The sequence below is a fragment of the Furipterus horrens genome, unplaced genomic scaffold (genome assembly GCF_987537825.1).
Source record: "Furipterus horrens unplaced genomic scaffold, mFurHor1.1.pri manual_scaffold_11, whole genome shotgun sequence".
Lineage (NCBI taxonomy): Eukaryota > Metazoa > Chordata > Mammalia > Chiroptera > Furipteridae > Furipterus > Furipterus horrens.
Genome location: NW_028327181.1, coordinates 16,348,924 through 16,367,751, shown reverse-complemented (window position 1 = coordinate 16,367,751; position 18,828 = coordinate 16,348,924). Strand labels below are relative to the sequence as shown.

General features: G+C 44.1%; 1 protein-coding gene across 1 annotated transcript in view; it reads right to left on the bottom strand.

The window, feature by feature from the left end:
• Positions 1–18,828, bottom strand: part of LIMK2 (LIM domain kinase 2) — a 56,359-nt gene that overhangs the window by 28,915 nt on the left and 8,616 nt on the right. Inside the window, exon 2 of the mRNA XM_090257800.1 lies at positions 14,750–14,849. Coding sequence (XP_090113926.1) covers positions 14,750–14,849 — 100 coding nt within the window. The remainder of the gene's footprint in view (positions 1–14,749; positions 14,850–18,828) is intronic.

Below are 18,828 nucleotides of genomic sequence, written 5' to 3'. Positions count from 1 at the left end.
GCCTCTGTCTGGACCTTGGCTAGGTCTCTAAATAGCTTCCAGCTTCAACATTTTTCAGCCCTCCTATGTTACAGAGGGCTCCCTGTTTTCCTTGTGTCACAAGTGGAGTTTAAACTTCTTGAGCCGGCCCTAGGGGACCAAGATCCAGGCCTGGGGGCCACACAAGAGAAGAGGTGGGGCAGTGTAAAAGGCAGGGGAACAACACACAGGACACTGAAAGGGCTGCCCAGCTGGAGAGCTGGAGGCTCTCTTTCTCCCAGCCACAGAGCCAACTATTTCTCACCAAAAATCTATTATGTTCCCCTGTAATTCTATCAAGCAAGAAGGTGGCCCCAAATTAAGTCTGGAACTAGCAAATTATCTTCTAATTGCACCCACTGATTTCCATCTGATGAACAGACTGCGGATGGAAGAAAGTACAAGCCACAAAGAGACGGGGGCCAGGGAGCGCATGAGCATAACTCCTCTTGACATTTCACACAGCTCTGCTGTTCCAGCGGTGGCGGGCGCAGTGAGTCGGTGTCTAGGAATGCGAGCAGGAGGCTGCAGGCATTCTCTGTTCCCCCCACTCCCCTTACAAAGGACTCAGTGGGTGGGTGGGTGGGTGGGTGGGTAACTAGTGAGAGGACTTCTCAACACGAAAACTGCCTCCCCCTAGAAGAGGGGCAGCATTCACTCCATGTTCTGAGCTGGAGTAGAAGGCCCTCCTAAGGGGAATTCATTTGACTCCCATAAATCCAGACTTCAGGAGGAACCAATGAAGAGCTGATCACCAGATGTGATAAGCCGCTGGCCACATTTAAAAAATACTTTTAAAAAATTGATTTTAGCCCTGGGTGGTGTGGCTCGGTAGATTCAACCTGCAAACTGCAAGGTCGCCCGTTCAATTCCCAGTCAGGGCACATGCCTGGTTTGCAGGCCAGGTCCCCAGTGGGAGGCATGAGAGAGGCAACCCATCAATGTATTTATCACACATCAGTGTTTCCCTCTCTTTCTTCCTCCCTTCTCTAAAAATAAATAAAATGAAAATAAAATTTATTTCAGAGAGAGGGGAAAGAGAGAGAGAAAGAGATTTGTTGTTCCACTTATTTATGCATTCATTGGTTGATTTCTGTGTATCAGACCCAAAACCTTGGTGTATCAGGATGATGCTTTAACCAACTGAGTTACCCACATAGGGCACCACTGACCACTTAGACCTTAGTGTGCTAGAGTTCCTCAGGGCCAACTTCAAAGGACCCAAAGGCCTCACTGGAGGTTATATTTCCCCCTCTTGCTGTTGGATACCGGTCCTGCGTGGAAGGAAAGCTGCTCTTCTAGGTCCACAAAGCAGCTGGCAGAGAATTCATCAGTTACAGCTGCCAGAGGCATCTGCAGGGATTCTTGGACTGGCAGTTATAAAGACAGGATAGGATGGCAGGAAAGGTGTTAATCTCCTGCACATTTCACAAGTTGGAAACTTGGTGGGGAGCCAAGCAAACTGACTCTTGGGAACCAGCTGAGACACAGGGCTTGAAGGCATCTATGAGGCTGGAGACAACAGCCTTCGAGGCCAAAAACCCAGAGTGAGCACTCTGGGGAGCAGCAGTGCCTGCATAAATAACCCAACCTCTCCTCTGAAGAACGCTCTGGTTGAATAAGGTGAAACCCTAGGAACTGTGTTCATGTGGGGCCCTCTATTGGCCAGGAGGACTTCTACCAGGGAAGGCGGCTCCTGGAGACACAGTAGCTTCTGAACCTGGAAAGGTGAGCTTTGACAATTTACTCACCATTCTTCCTGCCCTGCTCCTCCTCTCTTCCAACTTACTTTCCATACTACAGCAGCAGTTGGCTTTCTAAAATGAGAGTCCAAGCAATTCCACTGCTAAAATTTTTGCCTACAGAAATATTCCTACAGCTGTATCAAGACATGTGTCCAGCACTGTTTCACTCCAGATCAGGCCCTGACCAGTGTGGCTCAGTTAGTTGGGCATCTTCCCACAAAGCGAAAGGTCACCGGTTCAATTCCTGGTCAGGGCACACGCCTGTGTTGCAGATTTGGTTCCTGGCCAGGGTGTGAACAAGAGACAACCAATCGATGTTTCTCTCCCTCTCTTTCTCCCTCCCTTCCCACTCTCTAAAAATAAATAAACAAAATCTTTATTAAAAAAAAAAAAAAAAAGCGCGCGCGCACACACACACACACACACACACACACACACCAAAAGATTAGGAACAATCCATGTGCCCATAACTAGGGGTTGGCTAAATACAATAACACTTCCACATAACAACATACTACACAGCTGTGAAAACTAATGAGGTAGATCCTCAGTACTGAAACAGAAATGGCCCAGGTGAAGTATCATGTGAAAAACCCAAGTGTCAGAAAGAGTCTACAGTATAATCCCATTGTTTAAAACGTTTATGTATATAATCCTTAGAGGCTCCCTCCAAGATCCTGCCACATGGTTATCAATTTTTCTTAAAGTAGTGAGACAAAAAGCAGGGATGAAATAGTATTCATTTTCTACTATTCTGATATTGTTTACATTTTTTCTTACACTTCAGTGCTGCTTTTTAAAATGATAAATGGACAAAGACAAAAAGAAGTCCCATAATTTAGAACATAGCCTCACACTTTTTTCTTGAGCTCTTGTCCAAAAGCAAAGCCTGCCTGGGTGTACTGCACCCAGGATCCCCGAGGCTCTCTCTTCAGCTTCCCCACCAGGGTCAGCACTATAGCCACCTCCTGTCCCACTCCACTTTCTGACCTGTCCACATATGGCTCCTCTCCCCAGCAGTACCCTAAGCCTTTGCTCTCTCTGCTCCTTCTGCAGCCTCCTATGTCTCCAGCTAGTGCTGTCTCCTCCTTTGCCCAGGCCCAACTCTTAACAGAGCCCCAAATTTCCTCTGGGAAGGGTTCCCTTGACGTGTCCCCAAGCACATCCCACACAGGAATGGCTCTGAGACTATATTTGTCTACCAGAAGATCAACCTACATAAGGCCTACACCTAGATGCCTAGTAAATAAGCATGTTTCAGGACTTCCATTATGAGCAGCTGCAGTACTAGAACGGTGAGAGTAACCAATGTTATAAAGCATTTTCAGTCTATGAAGGGCTATTACACGCATCATCTAGTTTAGTCCGTGCAATAACCTATCGAGAAGTACCTATAGCACAGGAAGGGCAAGGAAAGCCAAGGTGGTAGGTAATTCATCCAAGGTTGCTCCTGCGAAGTGTAAGGGTTGCAATTAAAAGCTGGGTTTGCTGACCTCAAATCCTATGCCCTTTCCTCAACAGGAGCCCTAGCAGGGCATTCAGGAATCCTGTCTCTCCAATACAGGGCCCGAAATTGCTGGGTATGTTGAACTCCTGCATCTGGTTTTTCTGCCCACGTTCTCACTGTCAGGATATCATGAAAGATTTTATCAAATGCCTTGTGGAAATCAAGAGTCTCATGACTAACAACCCAGTAAAATCATGAAGTTAAATCTAATTAGTCATGACTAATTCACTGCTGCTATATCCTTAGCTCCTTTTCTAAGTACTCACTGTCTACCTATTCCATCATCTGCAAAATTCCACAGAATTCCATCAGAAGGAGTGAAGTCAAAAGGGCTTTTTCCATATCTTTTTCTCCTCCTTTTTGAAAACTGGTATGGCTAGTCATCTCCATTTTTATTTCACGAATTGATCACCAGCACCTGGTATATGTGTACAGTAGGTGCAGAACAAATACTCATACTTGGGGTATTACCTCCATTCTCCATGGCTCCTCAAACGTTACTAACAGTGGTTCTGTTACTGGGGTTACAAGTATTTTTCCCCCAGTATATTGGGAAACAAATTTTCCAGTCTGAAAATCTAAACACATTTCATATGACTGGGTACCCTCATACATCCTGGACTTCTCTTCTTCCCTTCCTAGTTTCAATCTCATGAGCTGTAAAGGGTTTGGACTAAATCGTGAAGATCCTATCCAGATTGCCATGATTCTTGATTAAGACGAATGTGAAGGGTTATCTTTTGCCCGGTGATTGTTAACATGACACCATGTTCCAGCAGTTGTGGACACTTCGCTTGCACTCTGGTAAACACTGACAATAATTCCATGAGCAAAGTACTGAGGTGGGCTTGCTCACATAGGCTTTCATTTAATGCTCTTAACTCTTAAGAGTGGGGTTGTCAACTCCTTTTTATGTATAAGGAATTGAGGTTCAGAGAGAAGGTTGTCGTCTAAGGTAGAGCTGAAATTTAACCCAAGTCTTTGGGTTCCAGGACCAGGACACTAAACTTGCCTCAAATAACTGTTTTACACTTGCTATCTGATTTACACTGGTATTTCTGAAAGTGTGGCTAGAAAAATAGCAGTATTGGACTGCTCTGGGCAGCATGCTAAAAATGAAAATTTCTGGCCTTACAATCTGCATTTTCAACAAGCCCCAGTGTTTCTAATGCACACTGACGACGGAAACCACAGCTTTACTCCTTCCCATGTGCTCTTTCTCTTGATTGCATTCTACTCTCACCTGAGGGGCAGGGAGGATAAATCACTATTACACCCCTGCTACAAATGAGGAAATGATCGTAAGGTAGGTAGTTTATCTTCTTATTCTGGATACAGCTTAATAAATAAATGTTTGGCAGTGGTTTTTCACCTTTCTGGTGCTGTTCTTGCTCATTTGTAACCCCCAAAGTAGCTGCCTCTGCCTTTTCCTCAGTGACACTGTAGTGGTAGTCAGGATACTTTGGGAAAAGGTGACTCTAATATATAGGGTCATTCATGAAAAAGCCATCTTTGGAACAAAAAATGAAACACAAGGGCTGACATTAGCCAACTTCAGAAACAGCTGGTGCTGCTATAAGAGTCCGTGCTCCTGATGGGAGCGTAGTGGAGTACCCTCTGATCTAACCAGGATCACCACAGGACAGTCTGAGGAAGGGATGGTCAACAGACAACTGACACAGAGAAGAAAACTACCCTAATTCAAATCTGCCTTGAGGTACTTGGAGGTTCTTCCCAATAATGGTGAGGAGTGTGGAGAAAAAGAAAAGTTATTAGCACCCCTCCAACACCTCCCAGAGAACAAGGGATTCTAGCGCTTGGGGGAAATATACAAGGCAAATTGGCAGCCCCATGAGGCAGTGCAGAAGGCCCTAGCTTGGATGATTTTAGACTTTGGAATGACACTTACAGACAAAAGTCTTATTCCATGCTCCCACTTCAGAAGAAAAGCTCTTTCCTGGGAGAAAACTACAGAGCAAAGAGAGGGTGATAATGCACACCGAAGGGCTTGATCCAAGTGTCCAAAGAGAAAGGTGGTCATTCAACAAAAACAATATTTGCTCAACAAACACTGAGTACCCACTGCGTTCTAAGCACTCTGTTAAGCTCTGGGATACAAAGAGGAAATAGATATGGCTCCAAACTTAAAGAATTTCATACTCAGAGTGACAGGGCTATAACAGGTATGAGGAAAATAACAAAGATGGAGAAAAGTCTCCTCTGACTGGGGAGGAGTGAGGGTGGATCTGGGGAGGCTCCTCCACAGAGGAGGGGATGTATCAGCTGAATCTAACAGGCTGATCACCAGGCAGACAAGAGCACGTCAACCTGAAGGCAAAACATGTGCAAAGGCAATGGGGCATAACAGAGTATGGCCCGTAAACTTTAGTGCAGGGTGCATGTGAGGAATAATCAGAGAGGAGGCGAGGATGGTGGAAGAGAGCAGGGGCAAGTCTGACAAATGAAGGAGTTAACCATAGGCAGTGAAAGTGATCAGAGGTATTTACTCAAGCAGAGGTTCCCAATGAACAGGATGTAAAGCCTGAAATACCAAAGAGAACACTGGTCTTCAGTCGCTACTTCGTCTCTCTCAAGTCTACAGCTGGCTTTGTATATGTCCACATGAGTCTGCTGGTCTACAAGTGTTCACGAACAGCAGACTGGCTTTATCCTCAGGCCACATCTCTGCTGAGTTGGTCATTTTAACAACTGAGATTTTTCTGTATGGGCTGTAAGCTCATAAGAATGAGATCATAATCCCTTGTAGATAATCATCCAATATTCAGTGTCAAATGCAATGTTTATATAGATGTTCTCCTGGCTGTATTCCGGGAAAAAAGGCTTTGGATACCTTAAATCTCCAGGATATGCCAGGAGAGGGGCCCAGACCTGGCAGAGAAGATCTGACAATGAGACTGGATTAACAACAAACTTGCTGTGTGAGCCGAGGCAAGCCGTGAAACCTTGCCTGGGCTTCAATTTCTTCCTCTGCAAAAGGAACAAGTTAGGTGAGCAACAAAATCTATACCAGTAGGTCAGTGCTGAAGAGAACCCTGAATAAGGGGCTGTGGTCAGAAAACAGCTGATTGGCTGACCACCTAGAGGCTAGTGCCATCTTGGAGAATGATCCTAATCCAGGACTTATATTTGGCCTTTTAGGTACAGAAACAGGACTTCATAGTACCCAGAAAGGTGCAGACACTCTACGATGCTTCTATATAACCAATTATCAACCCCACTGTCCATTTATGAATTGGCACTTGATATCAGAACACCCACATACCCTATACAGGCACTACCTCCGGATCCTTCCTGTTATCAAGAGTCCCAGGAAGCTGAATTAGGCACCAGAAGGTGGGTCTGTGAGCATGGACTTAAAATAAAGGGAAATGAGAAGCCATGGAGAAAAATTTCATTCTGGCAAGAGTGAGGCAACTAAACCAGCCCTGCCTACAAAAAAGAACCCCCTTCTGGTGAACAAACCCAGATTCAGTATCTGGACACACGACTAGTTTTGCCTCATTGACTTTTCACTTTAAGTTTTCACTGCTGGCCACTCATTATTCAATTGTTTTTTTTTAAACTAATTTTTAATTGAAAAAAAAATCATTACTTTTTAGATATGTAACAATCACCAATGCAAGTATTATTCAGCCCTGGGAGCCATTTGACTCCACTAATAAAAAATGGCTAACACCCATGAGTGCTCACTCTGTATGAGGCCCTGCTACCACCCAGCGCTACACATAACTTCACTGACCCCTCACAATAACACTAGAAAGTAGGTAGTAGGTCAGTATCTCCATTTCATAGATGAGAAATGAAGCACAGCTAATACATGGCAGAGCCAGGATTTGAATCAAAGCAATCTGGTTCTGTGCTCTTAACTACCATACATTACTGCAGTCCTAACATGTATATCTAAGTAGTTTAGTTCCAGAGAACAAACTTCCATTTCCAAGTTCTTGGGGAATCACCAACCTACCCACCCCCATCCTCACCATAAATACCCCACAGGTAAAAGATACTATGTAAGTATTCCATTTCTTCCACTCTATGCTCAATGGGCATCTTTAGCTAATGCCATCCTTCCAAAATTTCTAAAATTTAAGAAACAAATAAGTAAAAACATAATTAACATTGAGATTTGTCAGATTTCAGAGTAATTCATAATTAGTTTGTGCTGAAGTAGCTGAACTCATCTTCCTTCTACTGCCTCTCTCTCCAGGGTTTGTTCCTGTCCAGATTGTACCTATAGAGAAGCGCAGTTTAAGACCTGCTGCCAGACAGAGGACTCCTGGGTCAGCCTCTCACTCCTTGGAGGCAGAGGACAAATCTTTAACTTCTCACCTCGACACTCGCAGGCAATTTTCCAAAACAAGTCAATGTTGGAAACCAATTCCCCCCTGTCATTTACAGTAATTGCATCATGGTGGCTGCTAAGAAAAGGATGTGAGGAAGGGGAAGGGCAGGGAAAGGCCTCGCTTACATCATATCTCTTGACTACCCCTACAATTCATTCAACAAATATCTCTTCCATGAAAACAATGTGCTCAGTGGTGACACAATGAGAGGCAAAAAGTCTCATGGTCCCTGACCAAGGGATGTTCACAGAATATTAGCAATCTTAGGATATCATTAAGGAGATGATCAACTAAACATGAAATTAAAACCACAAAAATAAGCTTCAAAGGCAAGGTCTATAAAAGCATAAAACAGGGACCATGACCTATTCTATAACTATTTCCCTGATATAGAATGAGCAGGAATTAGGCCAAAGAGGGAGAGGGAGCATTCCAGGCAGAGGGAACAGCAGGAACAAAGGCCTTGTCAGAAGGAAGAAGGGTGCATTCTGGACCCTGTAAAGAACAGTGAGGCTGAAGAGGGAGCAGGAGGTAGAGGGGAGAGGCCAGACCCTGAGGGGCTCTGTAGGCCACATTAAGGGCTTTGGTCTCTACCCAAGAATGCTGAAAAGCTGTGGAAGTGTATAAGGACAGAGAGACGACAGAGTGTGATGTGGTCAGATATTTTCTCTAATGATTACTCTGGCTGCCTCTCTGGGAGAATGGACGAAGGCAGGCAGAGTGACTATGGACTGTTACAAGGCTATTGTGGTCATCTACATAAAATGATGGTAGCCTGGAACAGGGTGGTGGAAGGAGAAATGGAAAGAAGTGGACACACTCAAAATATAATCTGGAGATAAAACTGACAGGCTTGGATATGGAGGATGAGAGAGAAGAGGTAAAAAGGACTCCCACATTCTGGCTTGGGCAGTGTGTGGATGGTGGTATCATTCAATGGGCAGGTTATAATAGAAGAGAAGCCAAGTTCTGGGGAAGACTGAAAGTCCATCTGGGTCTGAGACGCCTGGAAGATATTCACATGGGCATGTGAGGTTGACAGGACAGACTGGTCTAGAGATGAGTGGAAAGGTTTGGACTTAAGATACTGACTTTGGGGTTATCAGTGAGTGGAGGACAACAAAAGCCTGAAGAAATGTCAACATTTCAGAGCTAGGTAGAGGAGAATAAGCAAACTGGAACAACCAGAGAAGTGAGGGAAAACTAGGAGTGTGGAATGTCATGAAAGCCAAGAGAAGAGACTGTTTCAAGAGTGATAAACCAAGAATAAAAGCTAACATCTATTAAATCCTAATTATGGCCAGGCAATGGCTAAGGGCTTTGAATACCTGACCAAATTTAATCTTTTAAGGTCAGAACCGTTTCCCCTTTTATAGATGAGGACACAGGCTAAGAAAGATTAAACAGCTGACTCAAGGTCAGGTAGCTGGTAAGAGAAGGTGGGATGCAAACTTACGCAACCTGATTCCAAACTCTGATTCACTTTTCTCTACCACCTCTGATGCAGTCTGTGAGATCTTATAAGATGAAGACTGAAAAGTGGCCAGTGGATGGACTAATGAGTCTGTCTCCGGAACATTACTAAGAGAACACTGTTTCAAGTAGAGAAAGAATGGAAGCCAAACGAGAGCCCACTATTAGTTTTTTGTTTTGTTTTGTTTTGTTCTTAGAGCCCACTATTATGAACACTCCACGTTATTACCTGTTTTTCAGTTGTTTGAGGGAGCCAGTTAGGAGACCAGGCCAGTATATCAAATCTGTATCTCCAACAGCATTTAATTTGGTGCCCTTAATAGAGAAGATGCTCAAGATTATATGTGAACTGTTAGTTTAAGAAGTACAATGTGCTGCTTACCCTTCACCTTATGCCATTCTAATGTTTTCAGAGTGCTTTCTTTGTTACCTCTTTAACCCTCACAACTACTTCATGAGGTGGATTACTTTTACCCACATTTTACAGATAAAAAACTGAAGCTCGCTGTGGCAAAAGAACTTGCCCATAGTTACACAATTAGCCTGGCTCAGCTAAGACTAAAATCCAGGTCATCTTCTGATTCCTGGGAGTCCCAGTGCAAAGAGAACCCTCTTGAGGGCTACAGAGACCTGAGATCAAATGTCAGCTCTGTGTGACCCTGGGAAAGTTACTCCTTTCTGAGTCTTTCTGTTTTATTATAAAATGGGGTTGCAGGGTTATTGTGAGGGTTGAATCAGATAATCTAAGTGAAACTCTCAATACAATGTCATCCATCCCTGGCCTCACCCCAACCCCTCTCCATCTCTGCCCTGAACAGCAGTTGTGGGGTCTTGGTTCTTTCTTCTCAAAAAAGAGAGCAGGATTAAAGCACACTGAATGTTATATGCTGCTGCTACATACTAGCAGTCCCATTGTATGTTAATGCTGGAGTTCCTTGTGAGGGCAGAGAAAGGCCCAGGTGTCTATCCTTTCTTTCCTCTGTCAGGAAGGTCCCAGTCCCTTGTCGGACAGTTGGCCTTAATGACCTGCTGGCTGGCTGTTTCCTTAAGAGATAAACTAGATAAACAAGCAAACCAGAATAAAAGGCAGGAGTCGAGAAATGCAGCAGCAACATCAACAGTACAACAGCAGATGGCAGGGTTGCTCCATTGACTCCCAATCCGGGAGCTGGAGACCCAGGAGAAATTCAACAGCGCTTTTATTGACATTTGAGAATTCATGAACCCATACCCTTCAATGTTATCTGACACCCAGTGCGTGGCAGGTAGGGTGCGTGTTTTCATCCTGAACTTACAGAAGAGGAAACTGAGCCTCAGAGGTTACATGACATACCCATATTTAAGAGTGCAAAGAGATTCTTCTAAGGAAGGAGTCAGAAAGCCTGTGTTCAAATCCCAGCTATGCTACTTACTAGCTCGGTGACTGTGAGCAAGTAACTTCCATTTTCCTATTTGTAAAATAGGTTTAGACAGTTCTACCTACACTTCTACAGTTATTAGGCTGTTGTAAGAATTAAGTGAGATAATGCATGTGAAATGCTTGGGACAGTGTCTAGTGCAGGGTAAACAATAAATGAAACCTATTACTGTAATTATATTTCTAACCATGCTTGTTTAGATGGGGGTTTGAGTGAGAAAATGATTATGATCTTCAGCATCACAAAAAACACTCTGTCATCAGCCAGCCTATTACATCACAATCTCTGGTCACTACGTGTGTAATTTCTTCACACACTTGGCGGAAATGGTTTGTTACCTGATGAAGTGATAACAGCTTTCTATCTACAGTACCCCTTCTCTAGAACACAGACATGAGAAATCACTTCTCAAAAGAGAAAATTCAAATAGTATGTGTTCATGATCCTGAGAAAGGAGGCCCTGAACAGTTCCCAGGATCCTTAAGAATGATGGCTTATCCCCTCTGATAATGCTGTTAGGAACCAGGTTAAGTAACAGACTCCCAGGTAGGGACCTTAAAGACTAAAAGAGGCAGCTTTTCCCTCCTCCCACAACCCTTCCTCCTGAGCCAAACACAAGGGTGAAAGCACAATCATGAGAAAACTTGTCAAGGTTCTTTGATTTGCAAACATGCCAAGAGGCCAGGTCACCATTTACAGCGCCACACTTGAACTTCAGCTACAAAGCTATATGCAGTCTCGCTACTCTCCTGGCCTCCCCTCCATGAGAGGGAGCTAGTTCCAGAGAGCTTCAGAAGAGAATGGCCCCAGCTCTAGAACCAATGGCACTGCTCACAGAAAGAGAAGGCCAGAAGTACTTAGAATTCAAACAGGCCTGTTGTGAAGGCCAAGGAAATGAAGCAAGAGGGCTGACTGGTCAGCCAGTGTCCAGAGATCAGAAGGATCCTGGCCAGGTGCCCAACTGTACCAGCACAATTATAGACTGGGCTACTTCCAGGAGATCTGTCAGCTGGCCTCCACTGTACAATCCCAGTTTCCAGCCCTAACTGGCTTTCTATTGTCCCAGGGACCTGACAAACTGGCAGAATGCTGTGAGACAGGATTAAGGATGTGGCTGCAGAGAGAGGATAGGGTAGTCTAAGGAGAAGTGAGGGGAGGAGTTTGGGCCAAACCCCAGCAGTTTCTCCATTCAATATCCACCCCCACCCTGTGATTAGGAAAACAAAGGTGTGGGGGAAGGGGAGAAGAAAAGTCATTTCCTTTATTGTAACTGCAGCCCAGCTGGGTAGGAGGAGGGCTGAAAGGGAGTCAGGAAGAATGCATTTCTTTGGGACAATGAAGGGAAGGTCCTGCTAATAGCAGGCCTGCACCCAGAGACTGAATTCATCAGAGAATCACAGGTGAGCTGCTGTGGAAGACATCTTAAAAGATCATTCAGGCTGATGCCTCATGCTTCTCATAACCCAGGTTACTTTTGAAGTTGGACAATACAGTCTTCTCTCTCATTTGGGAAAAAGTTAAATTGGCTCCAAAACAGCTATGCTCCCTGGGGCAAATGACCAGGTTCCAGGTCACCCAGTTTGTATGGGAAGGCTCAGGAGTCAGGAGGTATTTCAATATGTTCCTTTAATAGTGCTGGAGTAGGGAGACTCTGCCCTTGAGGCGAAGCTGTTAACAGCAGACAACCTGGATGTTCTACTTCCCCCACAGGCATGATCTTCGCTTTAATTAAGCAAGCGTAGTTCAAAGTTAACCTTAATCCCTGAGGCTCCACATCAGATGACCAATGAGTGTATATGTAGTAAGAAAAATAAATGTCTGCATAAGTACATAGACACACACTCACAATATAAACTAACAACTGCTGACCAAGAGTTTTCTATGTATCAGGTGCTCTGCTAGGCACTTTATATAGATTATACATCTAATCTTCCCCAACAACCTTGTAGGATGGGTACTATTCTTAGTCCCATTTTATAGATGAGGCACCTGAAGCTCAGGGAAGTCATATAAGGCCAGTTAAGAAATTGCAAAGCCAGGATTTGAAACTAGACAGTCTTATTCCATAGCTTGTACTCTTATCCACCATGATAATGTGCCTTACTTCTTTATGGGCATGTATTTGTGTGTGTCTCTCTCTCACACACACACATACACACAGTGCTATCTAATAAGCTAGCATCTGACCAGACCTACAAATAATCCAAGACTTTAGTTCTAAGGCCAGCTCCTGTCGTCCACAGCCTGTCTGTGTAACTCTGTCTTTTTGGTTTCAGGCTTCTCATCTCTGATATGAAAAGGTTATATCAAACAGTATGTGGCCCCTTCTAGTTCTGAACTTCTTTAGTTATAGGAGAACCCAGAAATTCCAAAGATTAGCTTTGTCCTATCTGTCCTGCTTATTTTGGATAAAAAGCATTCACACCAATAGGAAAATAGCGGGGACAAATATGACCATGGGTTAGAAGCCAAGGCAAGCCTTGGCCTGGGAATTCATTAGGTTCTAATGCTGCTCGTTAGCCTCAGGTCTAAAATAAAAAGGCTAGCTAGCCCAGGGCTTTATCTAAAATAAAAAGGCTAGCTAGCCCAGGGCTTTATCTATAAGGTGCTTTATAGCTCGACACTTGGCTCCGACCTTACTAAAAGGCAGAGTAAAGGTAAAATCAATTTCCCTGAGAGTAAGAAGAGGAGGAACCAACGCAATTAGACAGATACAGAGGAGACGTAAGAGCTCTGAGCTGAAGCTAAAAGGGAAAAAAAAAAAAAAAAGTGCTGGTTCTTCTCCAACTCTTCCAGAGGCCAGAGCTCTTCAGGCCAAACCCCCACGTAATTCCCGGTGGAGGCAAGTGCTTAAAGGTCAATCAAATTACTTGATATCAGCATGGGGGTGCTTTGTAGCAAGAGCTGTATGTGGGTGCTGGAATTTAGAGCATGTGGTGCCTGTCTAGTCTGTTTCATTCTCAGGATGCGAGCACAGTCCCACCACTTCAGACCACGAGGGCCACATATGCCCAACCAGCCTCAGATGAGGATAACTGCAGGCCAGGCACTGTGTATGTTCCACAGAATTCAAAGACAAGTCCCCACACTTGAGGATTGTAATCTCACAGGAGAAAGGAACAACCATTCAGTGGGTGCCCACCATGTGCTGGGCCCTGAAATATATTATTTCATTCAATCTTAATCAGTCTAAGATAGACTCAACACCCATATTTTCCTGATGAGAAAACAGCCTGAAACAGCAGAAACAAATCTGACTTTAAAGTTTGCATTATTTTTAAGAAACTGTTCTGCCTCGAAACAATAAGAACTATAATAAAATTAATAACAAAAAGCAGGAGCGGATAATCAGGAACTCCCCAGGCAGCAGAAGACAGTATCGCAATAGCAGGGACCTTACTAATGGTCACAAGGTCAGATCTCTGGCAAGCTAATGGTAACATCTTGACCTAAGTTACATTTCAGCTCCTTAGCCCTAAGGTGGACCAACCAACCCCCTGGCTACTTTCCCATGATACCAGACAGAGGGACCCAGAAAATACCTCAGAACTGTCCTTAAGACCTTAAAAAATTATTTATTACCCTTACTTTGCCTTTGACCAATCAGCTCTCAGCACAACCCCAACCCCTAACCCATCATTTCTTGTGATTTTGCCCTATATAACCTATAACCTATGTGCCATTGGGGAGTCAGGTCTTTAGAGCATAAGCACAGCACCCCATCTCTGTATTGGCCCATTTGATATTAAAACTATTTTTTTTCTTTCTATACTGCAACCTGCTGCTCATTTCTTTGAGACAGGCAGGTGGACTCAAGTAAATAAATACATACATACATACATACATAAAGTAAAAAGCAGGAAACTAGGAAGGCAGCCTGCTGTGAAGAACAGCTGGCTTTGCCAACTGCACTAAAACCCTTAAGGAACTTGCATAATCAGAATCGTAGGCATGAGAAAGTCACTTTCTGGGCTTTGGTTCCCTTAACTAAAAATTGAGGGTGCTGGGATACCCAGAAAAGATCTCTCATTCCCCCCCCCCCCACCTCTAGCTGCACCTGGCCCATTTGTGGTTCTTCCATGTTCACTTTGGCACATCCCTCCCTGCCCCACACCCACCAAAATAAAAATTCTCAAGTCAGAAGTTTGTTTTTGTATTTTCCAGAAAATGAAGTAGTTCCTAGTCTGTAGTACACTGACAAAACACAAGGAGAGACCCACTTACCGGAAGCAAGAACGGTGCCAGGCTTCATGGACAGTCCTGTACAACCTCTGGCTTGGAGCAACATGGTCCCCACAGCCCTGACACCTCCAGGCATCTTCACCTGTGCACAAAACCAAGGAAGGGTTCAGAGGCACTAAGTAACAAGGGAAAAGGGATGGGATTCCTGCTGTATGGAACAAGTCTGAGTTAACAGACTCATACTGAAAGGGTTAGTCCAATGTTCATCCAGATGCACAATTCCCTCCTCCACAAGATCTCTGGTAAGCACTGCCTGCTCATCTCCCCAGGGAGAAGGAATTCATGGCCTCAAAAGTAGTCTCATTCCATTTTTTTTAAATGGTTCTGTCCTGACTGGTGTGGCTCAGTGGGTTGGGCATCATTCTGCAAACCGAAAGGTCATCGGCTCGATTCCTAGTCAGGGCACATGCCTGGGTTGTAGGCCAGGTCCCCGGCTGGGAGTGTGCAAGAGGCAACTAATTGATGTTTCTCTCACACATCGTTTCTCTTCTCTTTCTCCCTCTAGAAAATAAATAAGTACAATCTTCTTTAAAAATGGTTCTGACTGTTCCTTTTTCTACTGAAATACCTGCCTTTTCTAGAAGTGTCAGTCCTTGCTTATAGTCCTGAGTAGATGAAATAAACAACGTTTCTTTCTTGGATCAGCCTTTCCTACAGAAACTTCCTACAGCACCCAGAAAGTTCTCCTCTCTAGGTTAATCATGTTATTATTGCCTTTTCCTATTCCTCAAAAGCCCTGGTTGTGCAGATTTTCCATCACCTAGCCAAGAGCTCATTCATTCAACCAACGTCACGGGCCCTCTCGTTGGATCCGTGAGTCCTTTCCAAGCTCTATGCTGGAGACTGTTGGAAGACATCATCCCTGCTCCTCAGAGAGCAAATCCACTGGAAAAGAAATATTCTCCCATATTGTAATTTTTCACTTAGATTTTCTTTTAGAAGTAGAAGTAAATTACCATTTTAGTTCAGAGAAAGAAGTTATGGGTATAGAAGGGAAAAAACAAACATTTAATGAATGCCTCCTATAGGCCAAAAACTATGGTAGGCGCTTTCTCATTTAATTTTCAAAACAGTCCTATGAGCCAGGTAAAATATACTCATTTAATGGATGGGGTAATTAAAACTTGGAGCCAGGGGTGACAGGCTAAGTGACAGATCTAGTATCCAAATTCAGATCTGGTTCATTCTAAAGCCCATGCTCTTTCCAATCCACCATGTTAATTCCTACTCATTCCACTTAGGGGAACCAGGAAAGTCTTTGTAGGGGAAGCTGACACTTGAGCTGAGCCATTAAAGATGGGAAAGATTTACTAAAGGCTGAGAAAGAATGAGGAAGGGCTGTGTAGGCTGAGATATTAACATGGACAATAGCACAGAGTTGGTCCATGTCCCTCCAGAAGGGGTAAAACACAATACACCTGGTGTGGTTCAAATGCCAACTTCTTGAAATAAAGAGGGCAGCTGAGATCAAGCCGTGGTACCTTAGTCAGCCTTAGAAAGCAGGACAAGGTTGTTACAAGACTCCCTTGTGCGCTCAGTGTATGCAGCTTTGTTCTCTCTGGGTAACTCCAGACTGCCACAGGCACAGTGACAATCACCAATCCTGTTTCACAGGCACAAGGGCCATAAATAGACAATGCATGGCTCCAGGCATTTCCAGATTGCTCAGCAGCACTCTGAGGCAGCCAGAGCATAGACAGCTGTCCTCATACCCCATAGGAGAATTAAAAAAGCTGGCAGAAGGCTTTAAAACCTCGACCCACAGCACCATTCCTCTAGTTCCACAGTGATAGGATATATGAGGTCTGTCCAGAAAGTACGCAGCCATGTAATATGAAAAATATAGACATTTATTGAAGATACAAGATACAAGAAACACTCTACACAGGACAATGACACCTCAGTCAACTTCAAAATAGGCACCTTGGGACCTCACACAGTTCTCCCAATCGCCATCAGCTTCCCCATCGTATTTTCCTGAATGTCATCAACAGTATGAAACCTCTTCCCTTTCAAAAAGGTGATTTTAGTTTGGGGAAAAGCAAGAAGTCACAGGGCACCAAATCTGGGCTGTAGGGGGAGCTGAGTCACCTGGGTGATTTGATGTTTCACAAAAGAACTCTGCATGAGATGTGATGCGTGAGCAGGGGCACTGTCATGATGAAGCTGCCAGTCACCATTTGCCTTCTGAATCATCCCAATAGTTTCCACGGAGGAATGTTCAAGCTTAATGCAAAATTTGATGCATATTCATTGCTCTACTCATCCAGTCATTTTGAATGTGACGGCCACACAGTACACATGTTCACTCAGCAGGGTCTACCGCCCCCACTGACTAGTACAATGAAGTCATCATTCACACATGTGCACTCCAGTCCACTCTCCTCAGCTGCCAGGTTACATGGATGTGGCACAAACCATTCTCGTTACATTAACAATGGCTGGACTTTCTCTGGACAGACTTCATACATGCCCATCATCTCCTGAATCTAAACTTCTCAGATTCACATGAGGGGCCTTTTTGGTCTTTGGGTGGTAGAGGCCAGAGCACACCATCATCTTCACAAACTCCAAAGCAGGAAGTCCGAGAGATTCATTTAAATGGTTATGGACAGGGGGTAAGAGAGTGAATTAGTGAGGAGTTTTTATGAACACAGACATCCAAATGAATCTCCCAAGTTTTGGAGGTACCAGTTTGAGACATTTTTGGAACTCTTTAAAAAATTTTTTTATTTCTTTCTTTTTAGGGAGAGGGGAAGGGAGAAAGAGAGGGAGAGAAACATCAATGCCTCTCATGCACTCCCAACTGAGGACCTGGCCCGCAACCCAGGTATGTGCCCTGACTGGGAACAAAACTGGAGACCCTTCAGTTCACAGGCCAGCGCTCAATCCACTGAGCCACACCACCCAGGACCATTTTTGGAACACTTACGTTGAAGAGCTTTCAGAGTCAGCATGTGAACTGCCACCGCACCCCAGCAAATTTCATTATGTTAAGCCACACCTTGTTTCTTGTTTTTAATTTTTAACTGAAAAGCAATAGTCTCTAACCAGACCACCCACTTACTCAGCAATTCAGTATCTTGGCTCTGAATGATTTCTGGTTGTCTCCAAAATGCAAAATGGATCAGAAATTTCCACTATGAGGTTACTTGAGAGAACTTATTGCTCCACGCTCCAGAGTCTGCCCTGTTTCCTCCAGTCTTGAGAAATTCAAAGTCATTTAACACTTATGTAGCACCTGCTCTGTGGTAGGCACTACGGGCACAAAAATCAAGAGCCCTCCTCCCTCCTCTCACATCCATCTGCTTTAATCTCCCAACTGTCTCTCCAATCCTTCCCTGCCCTTTGCCACAGCCCAAGTTCAGGTCTTTGGCTTCCCTTCCCTTTATACGGCACAGTATTAGCTGGCCCACCCAGAACCCCTCAATGTCCACAGAACAAAGACTCAGCTGCTTAGCATGGGACTGCTGTTCTGGATCCTATTTTATTCTACCTCTTGGAAGATGTGCACTTTCAGTCATCTCCATCACCACTCCCTTCTCCACTGGCTCTTTCCAATTATCACTTAAATAAGTTCAAGTCTTTCCCATTAAAAAACATCTGAACCCCGTTTTCTCCTCTAGCTACCACACTTGCTCCCCTCTCCACACTCACACATATTAACGAGTTGTCTGCACACCACTGCCCTCATTTTCTCACTTCCCAGTTACTGCCTAATCCACTACAATCTGACTTCCACCCCCACCATTTCTCAGAAACCGTCTCACCAAAGTCAACAGTGACTGCTTATTGTTAAATTCAATGGACACGCTTCGGTCATTTTTTAGCAAATATTTACTGCATGCCAACTATGTGTCTAACACTGTGCTGCCAACAAAAGCAAAATTAAACAGAAGATATTGAACAGTAACAATTATTTTAATTATAATTGGGGCAAGTAGTGCAAAGACAACATCAAGTTTTTAACTAGGAAAATGGCGTTGAGCAAACAAATATTCCTTAATTAAGGAAGTAGTTTCCAAGCTGAGCTCTAAAGGATAAATATAGATTAACCAGGC